Source organism: Lepidochelys kempii, chromosome 24 (assembly GCF_965140265.1).
Source record: "Lepidochelys kempii isolate rLepKem1 chromosome 24, rLepKem1.hap2, whole genome shotgun sequence".
NCBI lineage: Eukaryota > Metazoa > Chordata > Testudines > Cheloniidae > Lepidochelys > Lepidochelys kempii.
In genome coordinates this window covers 4,702,553-4,728,624 of record NC_133279.1, presented here as the reverse complement: position 1 = coordinate 4,728,624, position 26,072 = coordinate 4,702,553, and the positions used below count along the sequence as shown (strand labels likewise).

Genomic DNA, 26,072 nt, shown 5'->3' with positions numbered 1-26,072 from the left:
CTCATCCCCCATCCCTTAGCGTAACCAGCTCCTCTTGGGCTGTTAACAGGGCTTGAACCCAGGACTTTCAGAGCTCAAAGCAGGGAGCTGCAGCCAACCTCTCAACTTCTTCCATGGACCAGACACTAGAGGGCGACAATGAGACGCCCTCAGGGCTCCATTCGTTGAGAACGGCGGATGACTTATCAACCGCTTCTTCACACTGGCCACTAGAGGGCAACAAAGAGGCAAACTCTGAGCTAGGACAGCCCTTGGGTACTTAGAGTCGGACCCCCTGTTACCCAGAGCTCTGGGGGAACACCCATGACTTTCCGTGTGGCTGACCAGCAGGCTTTGAAGTCTGAGCTTAGAGTCCCCTGATGTGGAGTGCAGACTTCCAGGCCCTTTGGACCAGCTGCCTCTGTGCAAATCATGCCCTTGGCACCCCCTTTTTTCTCCTGGAGAGGGGTCCTCAGCGCGGGAATGGCCCTGCTCCCCAGCAGTGGCCTGGCAGGATGGCAGAACACTCTCCAGTCATGAGTGAAAGAAGTCTCCCAGCGCTGCAGGGAAGCGATCTCCATGGCCCTGTCGCACCAGGGATGCTGCTGGCTAGTTTAGGACAGGACATGAAGGACAGTGCTGTCTCCCGTTGAAATGGCAGGGGGCATTCTGAGGGGGCAGCGTTCTGTGGTTTGGATGGGGGCACTGGATGTTCAGGGCCTGGTTCTCCGTCCCCGCCAGGCTCTGCTGGAAGTGCAAAGGGGGCTTAGAGTGGGTCGAAACAGCCCCCAGAGAATCCCCCCTGTGCGAGCGGGCCTCCCCGTTCCATCTGAGTCAGGCCAGCGTCTGGAAGCGACACGGGGCACGACCCGCATTGCTTGCCCGAGCCAGCTGGGCCCTGGGACTGCAGGGGGCCAAGGGAAAGCACCAGCAGCGTGGTGCGGGCGTGTAGAGAGAGAGGGAAAGGAGGCGTGAAATCCTGAGGTCAGTTGTAAAACTCCCATTGACTTCAGTGGAGTCAGCATTTCATCCTCTGTGTGTGCGCGTATGCATGTCTGTGTGTGTTTGGGCATGCGTGTGTGGCCGCGTCATACTCTGGAAGGACCCCCTCGAGGGGTGAATTGGCCGCTCAGTCTCCATGGCCCAGTCTGATCTCAGCTTCCCAGCTGAAATGACCAGTAAAGCGCTAAGTCATGCCAACGGGGGGGCCAGTTATTGTCATGTGGACGCTGTCTGGTGGACCCTAGACAAGGGGACTGATTTGCCTGGGCTGGGGCTTGGCCTGTGATGGCTAATACTGAAGCCCAGCTACCGCTCCAGTTCCCAAACGCTTGGCCCTCTGCTTGCCATGCTCTGCACTCCTAAACTCTCGCTGTCCCCTCTGAGGGCACTGCGGAGTGGGGGGCCCAGGGCTAGCCAGCCGTTGTCCAAGGCCTGGCTTCTTTAAGAACAGATGTTCAGAAAGGCTCAGCAGACCAAGCTTGGACCAGGGGCCAGCGACAGGTCACTACCTCCAGTCCTGAGCATTATCAGGGCCTGCTGTTCACTCTGCCAAGAGAGATTAAAGTCAGGGGAGGTCTGCAGGTAGGGGGTCTGGAACCAGGTGAGAAACTGAGGCAGGGTAACTGCTATGCTGAGGCCCGGCCAGCCCTCTGGGACTGACCGTGCTGCCCTCCCTTTAAACTCGGATGATTCCGTGTGTGATCTTTGCAGCTGGGCCCTCGCTCTTGTAACGAGGCCTCGGGCTGACTCAGATCTCATCGCGAGCAGCTGTGGGGTAGGTCTGCTGAGACCGATGGAGTGATGCTGATAGACACCACCTGAAGATCGGCCCCACACCCCACAGCCCTGAGGGAGCTAATACAGCGAAGGGAAAGCAGCTGAATTCTTCTCCCAGCCAGGGTGAGAGTCACCTCTCTGCAGCTGCACAAGGACAAGGCCCGGCTTTGAGTCTATTTAGTTGGAGGGTTTAGTCGGGGTTGGGCTTTGCCCTAGACGAATTACCCAAACCGTCAGCGGAGATCAGCTCTTGCTCCCCTTCAGCCCATGGGCAGAGTTTTGTCACAAGGCAAAGTAAGTAGTTTCTTTCTTCTGCGTAGACCAAATGCAACTGGGGAGGGAATAAATGAAGCCCCTCTCCACAACGGCTATAAAAAAATCTCGCTGGGAGAACCCAGGGCAGGAACAGCTGGGGACTGGAATGGGTTGGAACGAGAGGCATCAGCAGAGCTGCGTGTGGGGAGCCCAGGGGATGCAGAGGTGGGGCTACGGGTGGGGACTGAGATCTGCAATCAGAGCTGTGTGCTGTGAAATCTCCCGACACAACCGCCCCCCCCCCCGCCGACGGAAGTACTGCTACAGGGCCACTTCAGAGCTCACAGACACTTGGTTGTCCAGTCTGAAACCCCTTATCTTGCAGGTTTGCCCCACATCCTGCCCATTAACATCCCTGAGGGTAGGGAAGGGGAATAGAAAAATTAGATGAGATCCTAAAGGGAAACACACCAGGAATATGCAAGAGGTCAAGATAGGCAGACTGCTATCTTTGAAACGTTCTCTAAATGTTTTAATGTTTGGGTCAAGGTCCTATAATCCATCACATCACGCACACTCCCTCGCCAGGGCTCCTCGTGAGACAATCTGTACAAAAAGATCCAGCCCCGTTCTGGCGATCATATAAATAATTCCCACTGAATTCAGACGTTCACAAGATGCTGCAGTTAGATTAACGGCAGGTAAAAGCCAGGTTTAGACAAGAATGAGAGGTGTGACAGGGATTTAGTATTTCTGTCTCAGCACAGAATCTGCTCCAATGAGTTAAATTACACCGGTGTAAATCCAGAGGCACCTCCCCAGACTCCAATTGGCCAAATTCTGATTCCAGATACACGTTTGCGAATTGAGTCGCTCCAGGGGAACTGGGCCAGATTCTGATCTCAGATACATCCGTGCAAATCCAGAGTCACCCCATTAACTCCAATGGTGGTGGGCAGAGTCTGATATCGGATACATTGGCCCACACAGCCAGAGTCAACCCACTGGGCTGGTGTATATCGACATAACTTGGGCGGAGTTTTGCCAGTTTACACCGGCTGAGACGTGGCCCACTGACTTCAGTTAGGGCCAGATTCTGGTGTCTGTGGATTTGTTCCACTGAAGTCAGCACGACTCCAGCTTCCCAAGATTGCCCAGAGATCACAATCCAGTCCAGGTCCCGTAAGGAGCTCAGACGTTTAACTCATTAATTACGGGCAACCTCCCCCCCTGCCCTTCCCTCTCCACCCCCCCGCAACTTCCTTCTCTATAAACTGGATCCAATGCCCATTGGACTCCATGGGGAGAACTTTGGTGACATCAAGGGGCTTTGGGTCAAGTCCTTAGTAGCCAGAAGTTAGGAGACCCGTGTTCAGTGTATATTGATGGAAGGGATGATTTGGTGAGGTAGTCACAATTCCAGCTGGAGTCTAGCGGAGCGAGGCACAGTCAGCCCCTCTGAAACCCAAGCCCTTCACTGAGTTATTTTAACAGAGTTCCTCCCTCCATCTCACCCTCCCGTCTCCAAGACCTCAGACCTTCAAGTAAGGCTGCCGTACAAGGTAAGGCTAATTAGGCAACCCACGCCCCAGAACTAGAGATGTCTGCTTTCTCTCTCTCCACTCCTGTATTGCCATTCTGTATAGGGCAGAGTCACATTTTTACAGAGGCTGTCTATTCAGAGAAAGAGATTCTGTACCCAGAGGCTAGGACAGCGGTGTTGTATGCATGCCACTTGGCGAATGACCAGGTTATGGGAGACAGTGAAATGGACGGGGTGTTTAAAGTGGCAGCATCTGGGCAAAAATCGTGGCTCCGATCCTGGAATTGGAGCCATGTGGCCACACCCTCCACTGACTTCGACAGGGAGGGCCGGATTCTGACCTCCGATGCATCTGTGTGAATTTGGGGCAAGCCCCACTGAGCTGAGCGGCGTTGAGGCCAGATTCTGAGTGCGCGTGGATCCAATGGCAGGATCAGACCAATATATTGATAATATTTAAATTCCTTCCTTGAAACCTCATGGTTGCAGGAAGAGAGGAAGGACTGCCCAGTGGTTATGGCGCTAGCCTGGAACTTGGGAGACCCAGGTTCAATTCCTAGCTCTGCCACAGATGACCTGTTTGACCCTGGGCATGTCACCTGGTCTCCCTGTGCCTCAGTTTCCCCATCTGTACAATGGGGATAATAGCACTATCTGCCCTAGGTTTGTGAGGATAAATACATTAAAAAGATGCTCAGACACTGTGGTAATGGGATCAGATAACTAAGATAGATGGGTGTGTTCCTGTGGCTGACTCCCCCTCTGCTAGGGGGGAAGTTTGGCCAGCGCCCCCGCCAAGATTCCCCCTGCCGTGGCTTGGCAGACACCAGGGGGCAGAGGTCTGGGTAGGCAGCATCCCCTTCTCTAGTGCTGCTGTGTGGGGGGTGGGTAATGGCTTTGCCGAGGGGCACATGAGAGGGGGCGAAGGGACCGCTCAATTGCAGCCGTGTTTCCGTCGCCCAGCCCCGGCCTGGCTCGGTGCAGTTACGGGGCGTTGAGGGAGGGGACGGACATTCCCCCAGTCAGAAAGCAGAGCGGATGGAGGGGCTCGTGCCTCCACGGCGACGCCCGGGCCAGCTCTCAGAGGCTCACGCAGCACGCTCGCTTCTCCTCCGGGCTCTGGGACGCGCCGCGGGGGGTCTCGCTGGAGAGCGACACCGCGTTGTCCTGGGGGCTTCGCTGTTGCTGCTTCTGCACTTTGCTGAAAATGCCTGGAAGGGGAAGCGATAGGGAGGGATCCTGGAGCGTTCCCCCTGGCCCAGGGTAACCCCCACCGGGTGGGGCTGTGTCCCCCTCGAGTCTGGGCTAGGCCACAGACAGGCTGATGAGCCTCCACCTGCCTTAACCACCACAGTTGGCTCTATTAGTGCATGCTGTACCAGCTCCTGTTTAAAGCGCTAGGGTCCCGGGTTCAATCCCTGCTGGGGCTTGGCATAATATGGGTGGATCTTCCAGGCCTGCTCGGTTTTCAGCGTGGTGCAGGCCCATAGAGAGAAATGGGGGGCCCTGATACACCATGTTTGCTAGGGTCCTACCTCCTCCCATTTCACTTTATTTACACAGACATTTTGGGGTCCCCCCTAACCCCGAGCTCAGGGCCCTGGTACGACTGTCCCTCTTTTACACCCGCCCCCCACATCGGCCCTGCTTCAGGATGGTCTTTAATCCTGTCCCCTTGAACCGTGGTAGAAACAGGCAGCATGCGGGTAACTCCTTGCCCAAACCTGCTCCCCAGCCGTATCTCTCTCCAGAGTGTCACATGGTGTTTTGTCCCTGCCGCTGACCTAGGAAAATCCCCTGTCTAGCCCCAAATGGGAAACCAGTTGGCCTCGTCGTTAACCTGCCCCCCCCCTTGGTGCAGAGAGAAGCTCTGGGGGTACACAAATGGTCGGACAGGGCCCAGCAGGATGCGGGAACAGATGGGCCAACGGGCTGGTTTGTCATGGCAGGAGGTGGGATACTGGATTCAAGGAGAGTGCAATAACCCACTCGGTCTCCTTAGCACTTCCTGGTGGCGGGGCAGATGTCGCATGGTGCCTTGAGCTCTTTCTATGGAGAGTTCACACACCCCCCTCCAGGTGCTTCTCCATCAGCCATCCCCGGAGCATGCTGTGCTCAGAATCCCGCACCCCGACTCCACGTCCCCTACCCTGGGCGCACCTCGCAGTATGGTCTCGAAGGCCTGCTCGACGTTCGTGGAGTCCAGCGCAGACGTCTCGATGAACAGCAGCCCATTGTTTTCTGCAAGGACAGGGGCACGCAAGAGGCATGGGAACCATGGTACCATTTGGGGGTCCGGCTACCCGAGCATCCCTCTTCCGGCCAGAACAGGGCAGGCCCTTGGCCCATCTAGCATGGCATCTCCCCCAGCAGAACAACAGTGGGGCATCAGGGTCAGGGAGGGGAGAGCACCCGCACCCTGATCCCCACAGTACAGCTCCCCGGGGATCAATACTGAGTCAACAGGGAGAGCGCCCCCTACTGAGCCCCCGCCTCCTTGCAGCCTGGCACCCCTTGGTCTATCACATTACTGACCCTGCTTAGCTCATGAAGGCCCAGCACCAGAGCGGTGACAGGTAGTTTTCAGGACGTGTTCTCGGGATGGGGTAGCAGAACCCAGCGGACGCTGGCTGTCTCAGGGTGGGTCTGCCTGGGCAGGCAGCTCCATACCTGCAAACATCTTTGCCTCCTCGGTCGGCACCTCGCGGGCCTGGGCTAAGTCTGTCTTGTTGCCCACCAACATGACGATGATGGTGGCCTCGGCGTGGTCGTACAGCTCCTTCAGCCAGCGCTCCACCACGTCGTAGGTCTGGTGCTTGGTGATGTCGAAAACCAGGAGGGCGCCCACTGCTCCCCTGTAATACCTGCCGAGAGAGAGCGGGCGGCATTCACAACAGGGCCTGAGCTGGAGCCTGTCACAGCCCCACCACCTCCAGTGGGGTCAGACCTCTTAGGGTATGTCTCCACTGCACGCTAAGCCCAGGCACTAACTCAGGTTGGAGCCCAAGTCTCTCTTCCATCCTCACACAAATCCATCTGACTTGGATCAGCGAGCACTCAGGACCTAGGTCCAAGGACTCTGCTAGGGGGATGGGTCAGAGAGCGAGTCCTGCTGCAACTCAGGTCCAAGCCCTGTCAGTTTGCAGCGTGGATGCAGCTCAAGCATCAGACCTGAGTCAGAAGGTCTGCACAGTGCAGTGTGGACTTGTTAGCAGGGCTGTGAGACCCGGGTCCAGCAATTGTAAGCCCAGGTTTACAGGGCAATGTGGATGCTCAAGTGTGGGCTAGGAAACACGGAGTCCTCAAGGTCAGGTCCCACTGACCTGGGCTTACTGTGCAGTGTAGACATACCCATAGTGCGTCTACCTAGAACCCAGCAGTCGAAGAGCAGTCCCACGGAGTGGCTATCGCATCCCTGTCCTTCCCCCTGCCCCCTCCCTCCTCGTGGCTGCACTACTAGGATAACAACCTACTACTGCTTCCGAGCAGTGGAGTCACTCCTTTAACTCCACCAGTAGAAATCTGTGCTGTGCCTGGGGAGAGCTAGGGTTCAAATGCCGCTGGGCATCCCTCACAGTCAAATAAACACCCCGGCGTCGCTGACTCCCCCCCCCTTCATTTTCACAATAAAAACATTTCTCTTGCTGCCGAGGGGGATTCCCACCGCTGCGCAGTGAGCTTCGGCCTGTCGGCTGCTAAAATCCCGCTCGGTCCTGCACGTGGATCTGAGCGGAGCCCCAAGGAAATCAGGGGCCCGACGCCTGTTTACACCTGCTGCAGATCCCGCAGTGTCCTAAGCCAGTTTTGCACTCATGTAAATGACTTGGGAAGTGCAGGGCAATGGAGAATCAGGCCCTGCGGCTTCATTTGGGCGATAGACACTCTCCATCCCACCTGCTCTAGGGGTACCACGGCTCCTCTAAGCAGGGGGTTAGCAGCGGGGATCGAACCCAAGATCTTTGGCTCTAAATCCACGAGCATCTACCACCTGACGTAAAAGAACTGCTAGCTCAAAGACTGCAGCAGACTCATAAACCCCTATGTGGCCCAGCCGCTGGAGGGAGACAGTGAGTCACGCCGAGTATGGGCAGCTCACATACAATAGCCCCCTTGGCCACCCCCCTGGGAGTTCTGCGTTCAGATGCTCCTGCCTCCCCAAGGAACCGCTGCTGCCATTGCCAAGCCCTCCCGTTGTGGCATCAAGCGGCGTGGCCCGCTTACGCTGAGGTGATGGCACGGTAGCGCTCCAGCCCGGCCGTGTCCCAGATCTGTGCCTTCACCATGGCGTTGCCCACCATGACGGTGCGGGTGGAGAACTCCACGCCGATGGTGGTGCGGCTGTCGTGGTTGAATTCATTGCGGGTGAAGCGCGAGAGCAGATTGGTCTTCCCCACGCCGGACTCTCCAATCAGGACCACTAGAGAGACAAGAGGAAAACGCCTAGCAAAATGAGATGCAAATGGCAATTGTGCACCAGGGATAGAATTCTGATCCTCCTAATACAAAAGCACAGGAAGATGGAGAATCCTCATGAGCTGGGAGAAGTATAGGGCATATGACACCCAGTTGAGGTGTTCTGATTCCAGTAGAGAGCTATGGAACATGACTTTGACTGTAAGCTCTTTGGGACAAGGACTTTTGTTCTTCTTGTATTGCGCCTATCACAATGAGGCCCTGATCTATGACTAGAGCTTCTGATGCTACTGCAGTATAAATAATCATACATACCAGCCAGTCCATCATTGTTTTATTAAGAATGTATTGAACTCTCTCATGGCGCACAGCAATGTACAAACGCAGAGGAATCGTTGTCCCCAAGATGGCTGCAATGCAAATATTTTGGTGCCTGATTCCCCACAGCCTTGCGCCTCATGTTGTCATTTACACCACCAAAAGTGGGTATTGTATGCTACCTAGCCAGAATCACCATTGTGCACTGGTGCAAATGATGACACAGATTGCAGGGAAATGGTGAGTTGGGCCAATACTCTAGTGTAACAGACAACTGCTGCATCTAGGAACATAGCAATTGCCACATGGGAGCAGCACAAGTCCATTTAGTCCAGTATCCTGTCTCTGCATTAAGCAGTTATGGGAAAAACATGCCCATAAGGAAAATTTCTTCCTAGCCCCCATCTGTTATGTTTTTCCATAAGCAAGGAGCAGATTTCAGTCAGAATCAGATTAAGGAAACCAAACAAAAAAGAAAGAACAAAAGGAAAGTCCCTTATGAGAGAGAGCACAGTGGATACAGCTCCCCTGCACCAGTCTGCATGGAACCAACTTCACAACAGCTGCTGTCTCTGCATTCAGGGAGAGTTCTTAGAAATACAGCAGTGCAGGACAAAGAAACAAAAGTTTTCTAGCTACACACACACATGATACGACTGCCAATGCTGCCCCAAGTCTTGCAGTTTTACAGCAACTCTTGAGACATTTGGGCGAGCTTAAAGTCCCAGCTGCTGGAGTCAGCTGACTTTGTGAGAATCTCAGCTTTCATCTCAAAAACCCCAGGAAGTTTCTAGTCCTTGTGTTGATGGAGAAAAATTAGAAAATGTGAAGCAAATGAATCCAGAAGACAAATAGAAAGAACCCCCAAAATTATTTATTTAAAAAATCTCAAGATTTTAAGCCGGTCATGATTTTGGGGGCCCGACTCGTGATTTTTGAATACTTGGGGTTGGTGATTCTGGATCACCCTAGACAACAATCACTTTGTTTGCTGGAACTTTCATAAAATACCCCAAATTTCTTCTACTGGGCTACAGTTTTCCTTCTTTTCATGTGACAGCCTCTTAACACACCTGTATTAAGCCAAAGTGAAAATAAAACCTAAGAGCGCTTTCTCTCTGTCTCTCTATTTTAAACAGCAGCTGAAAAAGCTGTATGGAAGATTTGCCTTTTGTTATGGTGCTATATCTTCTGATCTCTCTGTTTTGTGGAATGCACTTGAATTTTCTAGCACAGAGCCAGGAATGTGGCTTAGTAGCCAGGGGTATGTGTACACAGCAGAGAAATACATGCAGCAGTGCATCTCAGAGCCAGGGTCAAATTACTTGGGTTCATGCTGGGGGGTCTAAAAATAGCAGTGTAGATGTGCAGGCTGCACCTGGAGCCTGGGCTCTGAGACCACTCTGCCCCGCAAGTCTTTTTTTGTGGTGTGGACACACCCTATCGAGTGAAGGCACTTTTTCTGGCCCCTGTTACCATAATACCTGAGTGCCTCACAAGCTTTAATATGTTTATTCTCTCAAGCCCTCCTTGTGAGCCCGGGCAGTGCTATTATGCCCATTGTACAGGTGGGGAACCTGAGGCACTGACAAGCTAAGTGACTTGCCCAGGGTCACATAGGGAGTCTGTGGCAGAGGAGGGAATCCTAGAAATGCAGGGCTGGGACCTCAAGAAGTCATCAAGTCCAGTGCCCTGCACTGAGGCAGAACCCAGAAAACCTAGACTGTCCCTGACAGGTTTTGTCCAACCTGTTCTTAAAACCTCTAGTGACGGCGATTCCACAAACTCCCTTGGAAGTCTGTTCCAGAGGTTAACTACCCTTAGATTAAAAGTTTTTCCTAATATCTAACCTAAATCTCTCCTACTACAGATTTAGTCAATTACTTCTTGTCCTGCCTTCAGTGGACATAGAGAACAATTGATCAAAGTCCTCTTTATCACAGCCCTTCATATATTCGAAGCCTGTTATCAGGTCCTGCTTAGACTTCTTTTCTCAAGACTAAACATGCCCCCTTTTTTTAACCTTTCCTCATCAGTCAGGTTTTCTAAACCTTTGGTCATTTTTGTTGCTCTCCTCTGGGTTCCCTCCAATTTCCCTCCAATTTCCCTCCAACGTTTCCTAAAGTGCTGGACACAGGACTCCAGCTGAGACCGCACCAGTGCTAAGTAGAGCAGGACAATGCCCTCCCCTGTACATACGACGCTCCTGTTAATACACCCCAGAATGCTATTAGCCTTTCTCGCAACTGCATCACATTGTTGACTCATATTCAATGTGTGATCCCCTCTAGCCCCCAGATCCTTCTCAGCAGTATGGCACCTAGCCGCCCCATTTTGTAGTTGTGCATTTGATTTTTATTTCTTCAGTGCAGGACTTTGCCCTGGTTTTGATTGAATTTCAGACCAAAGAATGTAAGCCAGATCGCTTGATTACTCCCCCAACCACTGGGCCATACTTTCTTCTCCTGTCTCAGCCCTGCTAAGTCTTCCACAGTTTTGATTGAATTCGTTTATTTACAGCACTGATTTTACGTCCTAGAGCAGAGATTCTCAAACTTTTTTACTGGTGACCCCTTTCACATAGCAAGCCTCTGAGGGCGACCTCCCCCCCATAAATTAAAAACACTTTTTAATATATTTAACACCATTGTAAATGCTGGAGGCAAAGTGGGGTTTGGGGTGGAGGTTGACAGCTTGTGGACCCCCCATGTAATAACCCTGAGGGATCCCAAGCCCCAGTTTGAGAATCCCTGTCCTAGACACTCCACTGCAATTAAAGTAACAATTGGCAACCCGCAAATAAACTCCCTCCCCAGTCCTTAAGAAATGCATTAAACCACCAGTGGGTGCTCACCTGATCCTCACTGTCGTCATAATAACTCATGATCAAACCCACCTTATCTACCCCTCCCCTCCCTAAATACCTGTGTAAACTTACTACCTGTGCAGCCTGCCTGGAAAGTTAACAAATCCCCCCGCTTTTAAAGGGACACTGGCACTTTGGAGTTTAGTCCAGATTAAGCTAACGCAGGGAAAAGGCACTTTTATTCTGGAATAAGAGTGTCCACATGGGAAACGATTTCAGAATAGTTTATTCTGGACACTCTCCCCGTGTAGACGAGCCCTTAGGGTATGTCTACACTACGAAATTAGGTCGAATTTATAGAAGTCGGTTTTTTAGAAATCAGTTTTATATATTCGAGTGTGTGTGTCCCCACAGAAAATGCTTTAAGTGCATTAAGTGCATTCACTCGGTGGAGTGCTTCCACAGTACCGAGGCAAGCGTCGACTTCCGGAGTGTTGCATTGTGGGTAGCTATCCCACAGTTCCCGCAGTCCCCGGAAATGAGATTCAAAAGTTCGCGGTTCTTTTCCTGTCTACCTGGCCAGTGCATCTGGGAGTGCTGTCCAGAGCGGTCACAATGGAGCACTCTGGGATAGCTCCCGGAGGCCAATACCGTCGAATTGTGTCCACAGTACCCCAAATTCGACCCGGCAAGGCCGATTTAAGCGCTAATCCACGTGTCGGGGTGGTGTAAGGAAATCGATTTTAAGAGCCCTTTAAGTTGAAAAAAAGGGCTTCATCGTGTGGATGGGTGCAGGTTTACATCCATTTAATGCTGCTAAATTCAACCTAAAGTCCTAGTGTAGACTAGGGCTTAGTTTCAAACCAGGAGTTCACAGTAGTTCCAGGCCCAGCGCACGCCTTGAATCCCTCTGCCCACTGTTGCACCTTTATACTTGCATGCTCCTATTTTTCTTCAGTGCTTTTACCCCCTTCTCTGCCTGCCACATGTGAGATCCACCCATGCCAGAGGGGAAACTGTGGCTGTGTCCGTGCTGAAAGAGAAGTGGTGTGATCAGGCAGGTAGGGCAATCTGTAGACATGGGTTCTATGCTTGGCCCTGCCACTGGCCTGTGGGGTGACTGTGGGCATGCCCATTCCTCTCTCTGTGCCTCAGTTTCCTCTCCCATCCAATGTCTATGTGGACTGTTAGCAGTTCAGGGCCAGGCATTGTCCGTGTGTACGTACAGCCCCTAGCACACAGTAGGGTGCAGACCAAATGTTGCCAACTTTTGCAAAGGATCATGATATCTGGTGCTTTTCTTAAAGCCCCAGCACCCAGGGTCACGTGAGTAAATGAAAGCTGAGATTCTCATGTCGGGGAGAGAAGGCAGTTTCTGGCCTTCAGGATTACAGAGCGAAGCATGAAAATGTGACCTCTAAAGTCTTCAGCATCAGAAGGCAAACAAAAACAACCCCCCAATTCACTACTGTTAAAATCTCATGATTTCTAGGGCCTTGATTTATAAGTTTGAAGGCATGGGATTGAAAATACTGGTGATCTAATAATAACGAGAGCTTGCCCAAACGTCATCTCCTGGCATAGCTGCACTTCTGCAAACCACCAAAGTAGACAGGAAAAACAACGAGGAGTCCTAGTGGCACCTTAGAAACTAGCAAATTTATTTGGGCAAAGTAGACAGGGTAAACCTATATATGCCATGATTTGCACTGGGATAATTTACCCCAGCTTCCAGAGTAAAATCCCCAGTTGGACTTTATCTTCATCAAAATTGGATATGTTTCTGAAAGATCTGCTCCAGGAATTAGTTTGTGAAGGTCTCCGGCCTGTGTTCAACAGGAGGTCAGACTAGATGATCACAATGGGCCCTTTTGGCCTTGGAATCTATAAATCTCCTCCCATTGGACATCACCATCCTGGGACTGCCACAATATACCACCTCCCCTTATCAAGAGCAGAGACCACAGTGCATCTTGGGAGATGCAGTCTCATTAGAGAGCCCAGCCTATAGAGGAGCATGGGAGCACGAGGAACTCTAACTACAACTCCCATGAAGCACCATGGCGGTATTTCTGAATGGAAATATTTTGCCAAAATCTCAACATTTTCCGGAGTGGGGGAGGGGCAGGGTCACACAAAATTCCTGACCCTCTCTCCAGCCTGATTCTATTCCTGAGCACCCTCATGTCCTGGCTGTTTGGCGCATGGGCCTATCTCAAATGTCAAGGCGGTTTTGCTTCTCACCAAAATGGATTTTTGCAATGTGTTTCAGTGAGATGTTTAAGATCCCACCCATTCAAACAGACACAGCGTACCTGTCCTGGGTTTGTCTTTCTTCATAGTTACTGGGCCTGATTCTCCCATCAAACTGTGTCATCAATTACCCCAGTGCCGAACAAGTACGAAACGCCTCCCGTTCTGAGTCAGAAACATTTGACACCCCGCTTTGCCCTCGCGTAAACACCTGCAAGAGGCGCAGGAAGAATCAGACTCATCGTTGTCTTTTTAAGGCCAAGAAGGATCATTCTGGTCCCCTCAGTCAGGCCACAGAATTGCACCCAAGAGCCAGGACAGTTTCTGAGTAACTGGCCCACCAGCTGGAATAGGCAGTAACAGCTGGGCAGGCTAGTCCTCGAGGTGACTCCCTAGGCAAATAGGTTTTGGCTGTTTGCTTTCTAACAAATAAGGTCCTCCATCTTTTTTCCTTTCCCTTCTAAGCCTTCCCCTGACTGACTCCATCTGGCCTCCACTCCTCACTCCCTACAGTGAGGGATTTGTCTTCATGTCAGCCTGCCTCCTCCTGCAATTGGCGCTTTGCTGATGGCCCCCCTAGGTCTGTGCATGTGCGGATGTCTTTTGTCCAGATGGCTTATGTAGTAGATCTTCCACCCAGGTGGCAACGGAGACAGTCTCCTCCTTGTTTCAAGCCACCCTGCAGCTGAGCTGAGCTGTGTGCAAAGCAAACTGGTAGCTCTGATCTTTTCCTCCCTGGGGAACAGGGGCAGCTGACCCTGCAGTGGCTGCTTGAAACCTGGCTGAAGGATCCCGGCTGAGCTTGCCTGTGCTCTGTGTTTCATAGATACTAAGGTCAGAAGGGATCATTATGATCATCTAGTCCGACCTCCTGCACAACGCAGGCCAAAGACCGTGTTGCTCGCTCATGCAGGTGTGGCAGGCGGCAGTGTGTGCAAAGTCTGCACAAACACAAGCCTTCCCGCACCGTCGTGCTGCGTGAGTGGGACATTAAAAGGCCAAGCAGCCGTTTGTCTCCCTGGCTTTGTTCTGAAAAGGACACCGCCAGCTTACAATTCATGTAGCAAATCTGTTGCTGCCTAGGACGTGGCACTTCATGGTGACCCTGGGGGCAGAACTCAGATTCCCACTGCTTCAAAAGTTAAGGCCCCTGGCACCCAAGCTAAAGGCAACTCCTCTTTAGCGACTTGCAATATAGGGCCTGTGACACACAGTTGAGTAGTTCTGATTCCATTCAGTAGCAGGCAGTGACACATACCAGAGAGGCAGTGTTATCCAGTGACGAGAGCACTGGACTGGGAATCAGGAGGTCTGGGCTCTTGGCCCAGCTTTGCTGGTGCCCTTGCCCAAGACAACTCCTTGTTCTGTTTCCCCTTCGACTACCTTGCTGTAAGCTCTGCCGGGCAAGGGCTGTCTCTTATTATGTTTATGTACAGCACCTAATGTACTGTAATACAAGTGATGACATACACACGGGCCAGGTCATTATAATATTTCTAAACCCTAAATTACTTTACCTATAATCCTAATGACAACTCCCAAGATTACTGAAGCAGAATGACTTTTAAATGCCCGATGTACTTTCCCCATTTAAGCTGCTTGGGCGGTGTTTACATTTTGCCTTCCACTCAGCTATGCCGGTCCAGTTTGCTTTTCTTTGCTCCTCCTGCACTTTCACAATTTCACACCAACACAGTCTTCCCCACCAGCACTTAATTCCTGAGCCCTACAGAACCCCTGGACCATACAAGGCAGCACCAGTGCTGGGAAAACCTTCCTGACCCTGGAACCAGACAACACAAAATGAAATAACAAGAATGTAAATTACACCTCAGTTGGGATTTGAACCTGCAGCTCAAGACCATTCAGAGGCTGAAGCTAATGCAAAATGTGACAGACTATTTATTAAGGGGAGTTGCAGGTTGGGAGCCCATCAGTCCATGTTCCATGATCAACACTTACTCCCAAAAAGCTTCTTGGTAGAATTCAAGGAGTTGGCTTTCACTAGGGAGGATCAAAAAATTTCCATCCAAGCCGCTTTTCTCTGGGGTTTTTGATTAAACAAAATTTTTCACAGGAAGTGTTTCATTTTCTCGACAATTTTTTATTTTTTTTTTCTTGTTGGAAAAGCAAAAAAATGAGACTCTTTGGGCAAAATCCAAAAATGTTTCAGTTTTTGGACATTTTTTCAGTGTTTTGATGAAAAATTGAAATGTTCATCTGAAAGTTTTGAGGATTTTGTTGTTTGTGTCACCATGGAAGGCCCCTGCCCCCAACGTTGTCCAGCTAGCTCTAGTTTTAACCTATCAAGCCCGGAAAGGTTTGGGGTCTGGTTGCCAGAGCAGGTGTCCTTCTCCCAGTGAAATATGGGCATAAAGAACCGGCTAGAAAAGAGTAAACATTTTCCTCAAAATATTTAGAATTTTTTTGAATGTAAAATTCTTTCCCTGCAAGTAAAATTTTGGTTAAAAAATTGATTTTTTTTTCCAGAAAACCAAAACACTTTCCTTTGTGGGGAAAATGACTTTGGTTTTGGTTTTTAAAAAATGTAATTCATTTTGGCTTTTGTTGCAATTCCAGTTACTGGGCCAGGTTAGAATAAACTGCTCCCCAGAGGGGTGCAATCCTGTCAGGCCCCAATCCTGTCATCGGGCATTACGCTGTGGGGGCGTTACTATTTTTTGTATTACGGTAGCTCCTGGAGGCTCATACCAAAACTGAGGCTCCAGTGTGATGGGGGCTGTGACTACACATAGCAAGAAACAGTCCCTTGCCCCTTGTGGGGCCTGAGAAGCACAGAATAGCCACAGCACTGTGCATTCTGGCCACACCCCTGATCCACTCTCTATAGCCCTTACATCAGCTCCATACCAGCTGGGCCAGGCCCATGTGGAGGCAGGATCCTTATGGGGCTATTTCCATCCATATGGCTACCAGCCCCCCATTCTTCACTGCTCTCCCTCTCATGCAGACATTTGCACCGGTGTGACCCATTCTGAGTCTTTGCATGGATGTAAATGAGCACTCATGGTGCAGTGTGAAGGAGAATCAGCCCCCAGGGTGTTCAGTCCAGACATCCATCAGGATCCCTGGGGATCTGGGTCACCAGAAGCCCCCGTGCCTCCACAGTGGCCTTGCTGCCCTCCCTCCGTCCCACTCTATTGGTTCCCCAGCAGTGTCCCTGCTGTAAGGCTGGTCCCATCCATTTGGCCCACCGGTCCAGCTAGGCCAGCAGTGACCAGTACCTAATGCTTAAGAGGTACCCCCTGACTGCACCCCACAAAGCAGCTGTCAGTCCAGGCATTGAGCTGGGCAGTGGATTTACTGACAGGATGCTCAGTGGGTTCCTAAACCAGTCACAACCTTGCAGTGACTGTGCGGGGGCAAGAGTGGCAGAGAGGCTCATCTGACCCAAATTCCTGGTGCATCTGCACTGACTTCCCTGGGGCTTATACCCAGGTGTGGTGGGATTTGGCCTCAAAGATCCACCACCAAGGACTCCCACTACCACAGGAGAAAGACCCTTCTGCTCAGCTGCCCTTCTGGACGGCTGCTTGCTTCCCCTCCACCCCTTGTTTGTGCTACGTGCCCCAGACCCCCACCGCTGCTCCAGCATCCACCCCACATCCCATCCATCCTGTGCCCCCCTGCCCCGGGCCCCCAGTTCCACCGCTTTCAAAAGGGAGAACCAGCACGTTGCAGAAGGGGCAACCCAGCTTGAAACCAGCCACGGAAAGGGGGTGCCGATAAAACTCACCCTTAAAGACAAAGTTATAGTCTTCCTCCGCCGTCCCCATCTCTCCCAGCCACACCTGGCCCCCCTCCGGCCTGGGATCCTCTTCTCAGTCTTTGCCTGCTGCCTTAACAGCCAGGGTGTGTGGGATGGTGGGGGGTTTTTTGGTTTTTTTTTTTTTTTTAATTTGCCACGATCTGATAAACCAGGAAGGTGGAGGACAAAATTTCCTTCCAAGACAGGGAAGTTGAAAGTGATTGGGAGGAGAGTTGCCAGCGGGGGAGGAGACCCACAGGACCAAGTTCCCTTTGCTGCACCAGCCAAACAAACAAAAAAAGCCAGCCCTGTGCTTCTTAGGCCTCTTTTCGAGGGGGCTGGGCGGGGAGTAGCTCCTTTGCTAGGCGGGTTGAAGGTGCAGCTCTGCTGGGCTGGCTGACTCAATGGGGTGTGACCTGGGTGTCACCCTACAGGTTTGTCAGGTAGTGCTCACCGCCCCCACCAGTGTCACATGGCTGCTGAACACACCCACGTACGCTCCCTCTGCTTTTGTTAATGCTGGACTAGGCAGGGGTGCCGATTGTGGTCGGACACGTTCCTGGGGGGTCTCACCACATGACGTAATCTCGAATGAAAGATTATGCTTTAATTCCTGGCCACTCCAGGGCAATCCTGGAGGCGTGGCAACCCTAGGAGTGTGGCCCCGATCCTTCTTTGCTCTCCTGTGGAAGCGCCCACGACTTGCAAACTGGCCCAGGCTGCATAAGCCGCGGGCACTGCATTTTATTGATGAGCTGGCCTGTTAGACCCCCGACCCGCCACAGGACCTCCTGGCCTAAGCGCAAACTGCAGGAGGCCAGAGAGCAGGGAGTGGGAGGCTGAGGATGGAGAGAGGAGCATTGTGCAGGTTGGACCAACTCTGCTGATCTGGGGGCACGTGCCACAGATAAACATGCCTTGCGTTGGATGCTTCTGTACCTGCAGCTGGCTCAGCTCCCCTAGCACCAGCGAGTGCCTGCCTGGGGGCTGATGCCCGGGACTGACCCAGGCACCTCCAGTGGGAAAAGCCCGAGCCCCTCTCGGGTGAGCTCAGCCCCGTAGGCAGAGGCCCGTTCGCTGTGGCTAAGGCAGAGAGAGAGGCCTATAACACACACTCTGGCCTGGGGCTTATACTGTTTTTTTTTTTCCTGGAGGACTCTTTGGAGGAGCAGAGAGCCAAGGGGACGTCTACATCACACGAGACGAACGACTGAGTGTTTGGGAGGAGAAGGGATGAGTTGACAAGATTCTGGCCAAGGTTGACAAGAAGGGAGGGAAAGGGGGTCTAGTTGTCCACTGGGCCAGGCTCTCCTCTCACAAGCATGGAGTGTAATTGCATAAGCATCTGCACTGGGAACTGGTATAAGAGACACTGGGAAGCCCTCTAGAGGGGTTGATGGGAAAGGATTTAAACCCAGGTGTGTTGGTGGGGGACCCCCAATGTATTTGTGGATTGTGAAGCGAAGGGGTTTCTGAGTTCCTAGCCTTAGATCCACTACAATCCAGAGAGCTGGCTGCAAAAGAATCCACCATAGGATCTTAGGGAAGGGAGGGGGCGTGACAGAGCCAACAAAGGCCTTATTCTGTGTCTGGGACCACACCTCTTGACTGGTGGGTGGAGAGTTGGGGATGCTAACGCCACAGCCTACAAATGCAGGTGAAAATTCAGCAGCGATGGGAGAGGCCAGGCTCAAGCAGGAGAAACCGGATGCATTAGGGGATTAACGAGGCACAGCACCAACGCTGCACTCCAGCAAGCCATTTAATGTCCACGCAGGGGTTGTGACACAAAGTCCAGTGGGCTGATTCTCAGTTGCACTAAGGCCCTTTTACACTGCTCAGGCAGCAGGCTCCACTGCACTCCCTGCAAAGCTCCCATTGGCCTCACTTGGGCCAGCTTTTCCCTCTGTGACTATAGCTCATATTGTTCTTCTGCCAATCTCAAAGTACTGCACAAAGGAGGTCAGTAGCATTGTTCCCATTTTACAGACAGGGAAACTGAGGCACAGAGCAGGCAAGTGACTTGCCCAAGGTCACCCAACAGGCGAGAGGTGGGAATAGAATTCATGTCTCTTGACTTGCTGTCCAGTGCACTGTCCACTAGGTCACACTGCCTCCCCCTTGACTCTCAGGTAATCACAGAATATCAGGGTTGGAAGGGACCTCAGGAGATCATTTAGTCCAATCCCCTGCTCAAAGCAGGACCAATCCCCATTTTTTTGCCCCAGATCAACTAAACAGCCCCCTCAAGGATTGAACTCACAACCCTGGGTTTAGCAGGCCAATGCTCAAACCACTGAGCTATCCCACCCCCCGCTAGCAAATGTCCTTCTATATCCCATCATTTGTATTGACATGAGGGGAGGGGGGGGGACAACACACAATTTAGGGCTCGTCTACACAGTGCCGCAGCCCAGACTACAGGGTGGGGGGCGTGTGTGAATTGGCGAGCGCTCTCATGTATCACACTTGACCTGCCCCGTGCAGACACTGCTGCTGTGAACTAAAAGGTACCTAGTTCGTACTGATGTAGTCTTGTGTCAGACAGGACTGAATGAACACAAACTGGTGCCTTTCAGTTCACACCAACAGAGTCTACACAGGGCAGGTCGAGTGCAACACATGAGAGCACTGGTAGAACGCTGTACCAGCCATACCCCTGATGTCCTTGGCATGACCCCAGCCTTCAGCCTGAGCACAGCGCTAGATTAATTTGCTAGTTTCACTTTAAAAAACACCAGGCCAGATTTTCCAGCTGCTGGTGTAGATCAGGAACAACTCCACTTGCACTGATGTAAGCAGGAGAAGAATCAGATATTCATGTGCAAAGCTTCTCCAGCAGCTGGATTTACAGAATCATACTGGGAGGGTACTGGTATCTCCAAGAGCAGAAGCTCTGAATCCCCTTCTGCTGTCGGTTACGTGGGTGTAAATCGAGAGCGATGCCAGTGACTCACTCCAGATTTACACCAGCATTACTGGCAGCAGAATCTGGCCCCTGCAAGTTTTGTGTTAGAAAATGAAAGTTGCGTTTCCTATTCTCTGCTGCCATCATGTGAGCAACAGAGGGAAAAACTAGCCATCACAGCAACCCCTGAATCCTTATAGGAGTTAGCCCCCTGCTCCAGATCAACTTGTTCAAAAAACCACCTCAGGCCGTGGCCAGCACCAGCTGCTTCAGAGGAAGATGCAAGAACCCCTTTTCTCCTCCACAAATAGACAGCTATGGGATAATCTGCCCCCATCCCCTTTAAGATCTCCTCCAACTCCCTCATTGTTCGAGACTGATTGAAGCCTTGAGGCTAAGGCTTTGCATTGTACAGGGGCTTGATCAGTCTTAACTATTCTGATACTCTTGTGCTTGACAAGTTAGTCAGACCACTTAATATACTAGTGCTCAATTACTAGAGTGATGAGCTCAACACAAGAACCTATGTAAGTGTAGTCCCTCTTTGCTAAATTCTTGTCCTCTGTATGAACCTGTGGCAGAGAGTTCCAAAGTCTAATTACACAGTGGGTTGAAGGGAGGGAAAAATACTTGTGAGAGTGTGGCACATAGGCCTATGTACATTCCAGGAATACCCAGGGGCACCAACCAAGATCTGAACCCCACTGTGCTCGGGTATGTAGAGAAACATAGCAAGGGGTATCCCTGCCCCAGAGAGCTTGCAATTGAAATAGAGAAAGCAGGAAAAGAAAACCGGAACAGAGAGGGGAAGTTACTTGCCCAACAGCACCCAGGCAAGTCAGTGGCCGTGCTGGGAATAGACCCCAGGACTCCTCATCCAACACGCCACCTTATGCTGCTTTCTCTAGTCTCACAAAATCGGCTTCACGCTGGCTTTCTGCAGAGGGGTGAGTTTAGCCCAAAGCGAACACCTCAGGAGCCTTAGTATAGACAAAGCTAATTTAAAGATCGAGCCAAGTGTTGGTGGGAAAGCAGTCTAGGCTCCAGGCAGCTGTAGCCGGCCCCTTGTCAAAAAAAAAAAAAATATTAACACCAAGATCAGCTCAGGAGAGGGGAATATTGCTCAAGAGGGATGCAGCTGAAATCTGTCCCACTGGTTGAGTCCAGCTACTCCATCCAGTCACTGCTTCTGCTGGACAGAGCCTAGGATCACATGCAGGATGGTGCTCTGAGGTTGGGTGGAAGTGGAGCTCCAGACTGACAGGCTTCAGGTGTTACACCACCCTTCTCAGATTACAGCCCTCATCCACAATGTGCTGATAAAGCCATCAGCCTGTGGCTTCGATCAGGCTTTGGATATGCACCCTTGTTAGTACATCAGAGCGGGAGGGTGCAGACCAGTGGTTCTCAATCAGGGGGACACATATCCCTGGGGGTACGCAGAGGTCTTCCAGGGGGTACATCAACTCATCTAGATATTTGCCTAGTTTTACAACAGGCTACATAAGAAAGCACTAGCGAAGTCAGTACAAACTAAAATTTCATATAGAGCAGTATAAACAAGTCATTGTACCCTATACACTGAAATATAAGTACAATATTTATATTCCAATTGATTTTATAATTAAAAAGGAGGGGGGTGTGTGTGTGTGTATATATATATATATATGGTAAAAAGGAGAAAGTCAGCAATAGCGAGCTGTAACACTTCTGAGTTTTTAGGTCTGATTTTTGTAAGCTTATAGTTTTTAAGTGAAGTGAAACTTAGGGGTACGCAAGACAAATCAGACTCATGAAAGGGATACAATCGTCTGGAAAGGTTGAGAGCCACTGGTGTAGACTAGAGCTGGTCAGGAGCTCTCAAGAAAAAAAAAAAATCACAAAACGCCCATTTATCAAAAACAAGTTGTGGGGAAGGGTTGATTGGACCAAATCTCACTTCAAAAAATTTTTGAGAAGAGTTTGAGGGCTCAGGATGCTCCATTTTGACTTTTGGGGGGGGGGGGTAAATGAAAAGTTCTGTTTGAGTCATAGTGACTGTTGCAAAAGTTAACATCGTAAAAAATAAACAAATAAAGGTTGAAACAGACAAAATGTTGCCATTGCCCCAATTGAAATTTGTTTGGCGATTTTTCAGTTCACAGCCACTTGCACGATTTTAACTTCTCCGTCCCAATTTGCGATGGGAAAGTTTTGAAAGTCATAGGACAGGAGACCTGTTTCTCAGCCAGCTCTAGTACAGACCCATGCACCTCTCCTTGTCCTAACCACCCCCTCCACACACACCCCTTTCCACCTCTTTTTAACCTCTCGAGCCTGGTCTACACTAAAAAATTAAGTCAACTCAGCTGCACCCTAGGTCGACAGAATGCTACGACGACAGGAGAATCCTGCCCATCGGCGTACATAGTGTCGGAACTGCAGTGGCTTAGCTGTAGTGTTTCAAGTGTAGACGAGCCCTAGGATGAAAGTCTCCAGCCCCTTCCTCATCTGAAAGAGGCAAGACGAGACTCAAGTGTTAAATACTCCATTTTATTTTTCTTTTTAACTATATATAAAAAAAGGCCCCAAGTGCTTTCCACTGCTGTCAGGGAGTTTTCAGTGTGATGCCAATGCCTGGATTGCCTATGGAACCATTCACAAGCCTACTTCACCGATTCTCCATTATAAGAGCTTTTGGGAGAAGGGTTCTTTGCCCTGGAGCTGTGACAGCCTCATTCATCCTCCGCTCTGCCCCTCTTCGCTTGTTCAGGATGCTGCCACTTGCGTGAGAGGTTCTTCCAGATACTGGACAAGGGCCTGGGCCTGTGAACAGAGTATTATACCACACAGTGAGACGAGCATTAGTGAACAGGCAATAAGCCACACTCAGCCTTGACTACAGCCGAACTGCTCAGAGGTCGTGAAATATTATCCTAATTTTACAGCGGAGAAACTGAGGCAAACAGCCTGCCTGTGGGCACAGAATTGGGACTGTTGGGTGCTGTACAAACAGTAAAGGCAACCCAGGCCCTACCCTGAAGTCACATAGACTTTGTAACGGCCTACAAAATCTATGCTGTACAGCACGGATCCCACCTTCACTAAACTCTGGTAGTTTACAGAGGCCTTAAAATGTAAGTGTAATTTATGCCCAATTTTAGGCTCCTCCTTTGCTAGGATAGGGTTAAGGGGCCCTTTGGGTAAAGTGAGAATGAGGCTTTTTGGTTCCCCAAAATTTCATCTAGGTTCCACCCCCAAATGCCATTCTACAAACTCCTCCCCCCTTCCCCAACATCAGTTAGAGATCCGCTCATCCTATGCAGAGTTGACTAAACCGCTTTTCAAACTGCAGCTACACAGCCTGCTACCAGCGGCCCCCGCCCTCCCCTCAAATGTGATCAGTCAGCTCAGCATCACCTTGGCTTTCAGCATCCCAAATCCAACGGTCTCTTTTGCATACATGCACAGCAAGAGATTCGCCACCCGGGTGATAGCAACACGGCCCTCCTGCAAAGGGGGGGAGGAGGGACAAGATGGGGTAAAAAAAAAAAGCATTTGATTGATAGGTTTGCAGAATTCTGCCCTAACACCTCATGTCCCAGTGTCCAGGGGTGCCCTAGAATGGACATTTTGACCTTCTGCTCTTACAGTCAAGACACTGGGGTCCTGGATTCTCTTCCCAGTTCTGCCACTGGCCTACTGGGTGACCTCGGAAAGTCGCCTAATTTCTGAGCCTCAATTTTCCACCCGTACGACTGGAGACTGAATTGCCGAGAGATCTACTGATGCTAGGGTGCTGCTTCAGAGCTAGGTACTATGTTCCTACTGCTCTGCACAAGGTGGTCAAAACAATTGTACAATGTTATCCAATTGGACTGTCCAGTCACACTTGAAAGTCTAGGTCATTCTTAAAAAGCAAGGCATTTGCTCTGAAATAAGCCCTTTCAACTGTGTGGGGGTGGGAATGGCAACCTTCTTAACGATTTGGCTTTAGATACTTGCATTCCTATAGCCCCTTCCATTATAGGAAGATCTAAGCAACCGCCACCCCACCCCACGACGCAGCTATTAGCCTCATTTTACACGTGGGGAAACTGAGGCAGAAAGAGGCAGTTGCCCAATGTGAGTTGGTGGCAGAGCTGGGAACAGGAGTCTGTAGTCTTCTGTTCCAATTCCACCCTTGTTTTAGGGATCTATGGGTTAAACTGGGAAGAGCAGGGACCTGCAGCAGTGTTCCTCCAGTCCTGCTGAGAAACTCATCCTCCCTATGGGAATACAGCCCTTGCACCATTCCTCCCGCCCTCTTTCCCCACCCCGCGCAACGTACCATGCAGTCCATAAGGATGAATTTCAGATTGTCCTCGTTGAAAGCCTGATGACCGTTCTTGTCATAGGCTACCCAAATGTTACTGGCAATGGCCGCTGTGACCCTGGCATCTGTGTCTCCATAACCAGAATATGCGAGCAGAGACCCCTCATTGTTCAGAAGCCTACGAAGGAGAGAGGAGGAGAATTTGAGCTAAACGCCCACAGGGCTTTACACCACTTCTGCTTAGGCATAGAATTTATTCATAGGGGTTTCTGTGATGCTTCATCGCCTTAGTACCCAATCAGACAGATCATGCACTGACCCTCCTGACACCCCCTCCGAGGCAGGTCTCATCCTCATTTTATGAGAAGGAATCTGAGGCTCAAGGTGAAGTGACATGCCCAAGGTCAGATGGGGGAGGCAATGGCAGAGCTTTTCCTTTATCCACCAAACCATCTTTCCTCCCTAGCAAGGGTGCTCTTTTTCCATGGGTGCAGCTACTAGGAAGAGGAGGGTCAAGGGGGAATGGACCATTTTAGCATCTAGTGGATACAGCCAGAGAACTTGTGCAAAGCTCTGCATTCCCCACTCCAAGTTCTCATGTTGTTGGAGCTGGGCCCGCCCTCAAACTCCAGCCCTGTCTACAAGGGGAAGAGGCGTATTAGATACCATATTTACATGGATCCCACTGTTATCCACTCCCACATCTTTGCACTGGTGTAGCTGCCTCCATGCAAACTCCCAGCATGGCTGGCCTAAACAAGGAACATAGACTATTGTCATACAACGATATGGTGTCCCTCAACAGGGAGAATACTAGTAATCTGTTCCCCAAGTCCCCTCCCCACAATGCCTTTTGGTGGGGGGATGAGTATTCCTTACTGGGGTGCACTGGGTTGCCCCCTCCTCCCCACTTCTTTCAGATAGGCTGTATTGCACAATTCCTTGGGTGTGGGGTGGACACTAAGATGTCCCTGTTCCTAACTGAGCACCGAGTGTGTGTGTGGGGGGGGGGGAAGAGGAGGAGATGGGAAAGACCATTTGTACCCAGGGGCAATAATCCTTAATAGGAACACTGATCTGGCCACAATACTTTAGGGCGAGGGCTCCCTGACCCATACCCAGCCACCCCACACTCCTCCCCCAAACACCTTTATACTCACAGGGTGCTCTGGACCCCTCCAGTGTTGGCCTGGCTCAGGACCTGGGTAAGGGCCTTGGGGCGCAGCATGGTAGCAACAGACCCTCTCTCCTCCCTGCAGGGGTGGAAACACACAGCTCAGAGATTCTGCTTCCCCATCAGCTGATCAACTCATGTGGGGAACCTCAGCCCAGAGCATGCTGGGAATTGTAGTTCCTTTCCAGTTATTTTGCATATTCAGGCCCACGTGAAGGACATGGCATTTCAGTCACACAAATTGCCTGTGTAATTTCTCTTTGTATATTACACAACTCCAAAACCCTGAGATCCATATCTATGTGTGATTCTCACATGACTCCAGGAGCTTTCACTTTAAGTCAGACACCAAATATGGAGAGGCTTATGATTTAAAAAAAACCCTTTGACAAAAAACACTTTGACACAGCCTGCCCCCAGTTGAGAATGCTGAATATCAGGGCATTGGGGTAGGGGGAAGGAGAACTAGCTTCACACAAACTCTGCTTTAACAACATTGTACCCACAATATAACTACATTTGTAGCACAGGTACCCCCTAAAATCAAGAATCAAATAACTAATTAAGTCATTCACACTGCA

At 50.9% G+C, this 26,072-nt stretch overlaps 2 protein-coding genes across 4 annotated transcripts; both read right to left on the bottom strand.

Annotated features, from left to right (window-relative positions):
• Positions 1-2,537: 2,537 nt before the first annotated feature.
• Positions 2,538-17,510, bottom strand: RAB25 (RAB25, member RAS oncogene family). 3 transcript variants are annotated; one of them, XM_073323124.1, is made up of 5 exons: positions 17,104-17,510; positions 7,778-7,973; positions 6,227-6,420; positions 5,706-5,797; positions 2,538-4,767 (listed from the first exon to the last, which is right to left on the bottom strand). In XM_073323124.1, the coding sequence occupies exons 1-5, from the start codon at positions 17,141-17,143 to the stop codon at positions 4,645-4,647; spliced, it is 645 nt and encodes a 214-aa protein (XP_073179225.1). In that variant the 5' UTR covers positions 17,144-17,510; the 3' UTR covers positions 2,538-4,644. The 3 variants fall into 3 exon arrangements, 2 of the variants coding, with proteins under 2 accessions (XP_073179225.1, XP_073179226.1); XM_073323125.1 differs by having other exon boundaries at positions 5,717-5,797; XR_012156110.1 differs by having other exon boundaries at positions 4,727-4,767; positions 5,542-5,797.
• A 5,029-nt stretch (positions 17,511-22,539) lies between these two features.
• LAMTOR2 (late endosomal/lysosomal adaptor, MAPK and MTOR activator 2) lies at positions 22,540-25,645 on the bottom strand. Its single transcript, XM_073322484.1, has 4 exons — positions 25,478-25,645; positions 24,333-24,495; positions 23,423-23,512; positions 22,540-22,828 (listed from the first exon to the last, which is right to left on the bottom strand). The coding sequence occupies exons 1-4, from the start codon at positions 25,543-25,545 to the stop codon at positions 22,772-22,774; spliced, it is 378 nt and encodes a 125-aa protein (XP_073178585.1). The 5' UTR covers positions 25,546-25,645; the 3' UTR covers positions 22,540-22,771.
• Positions 25,646-26,072: the final 427 nt, after the last annotated feature.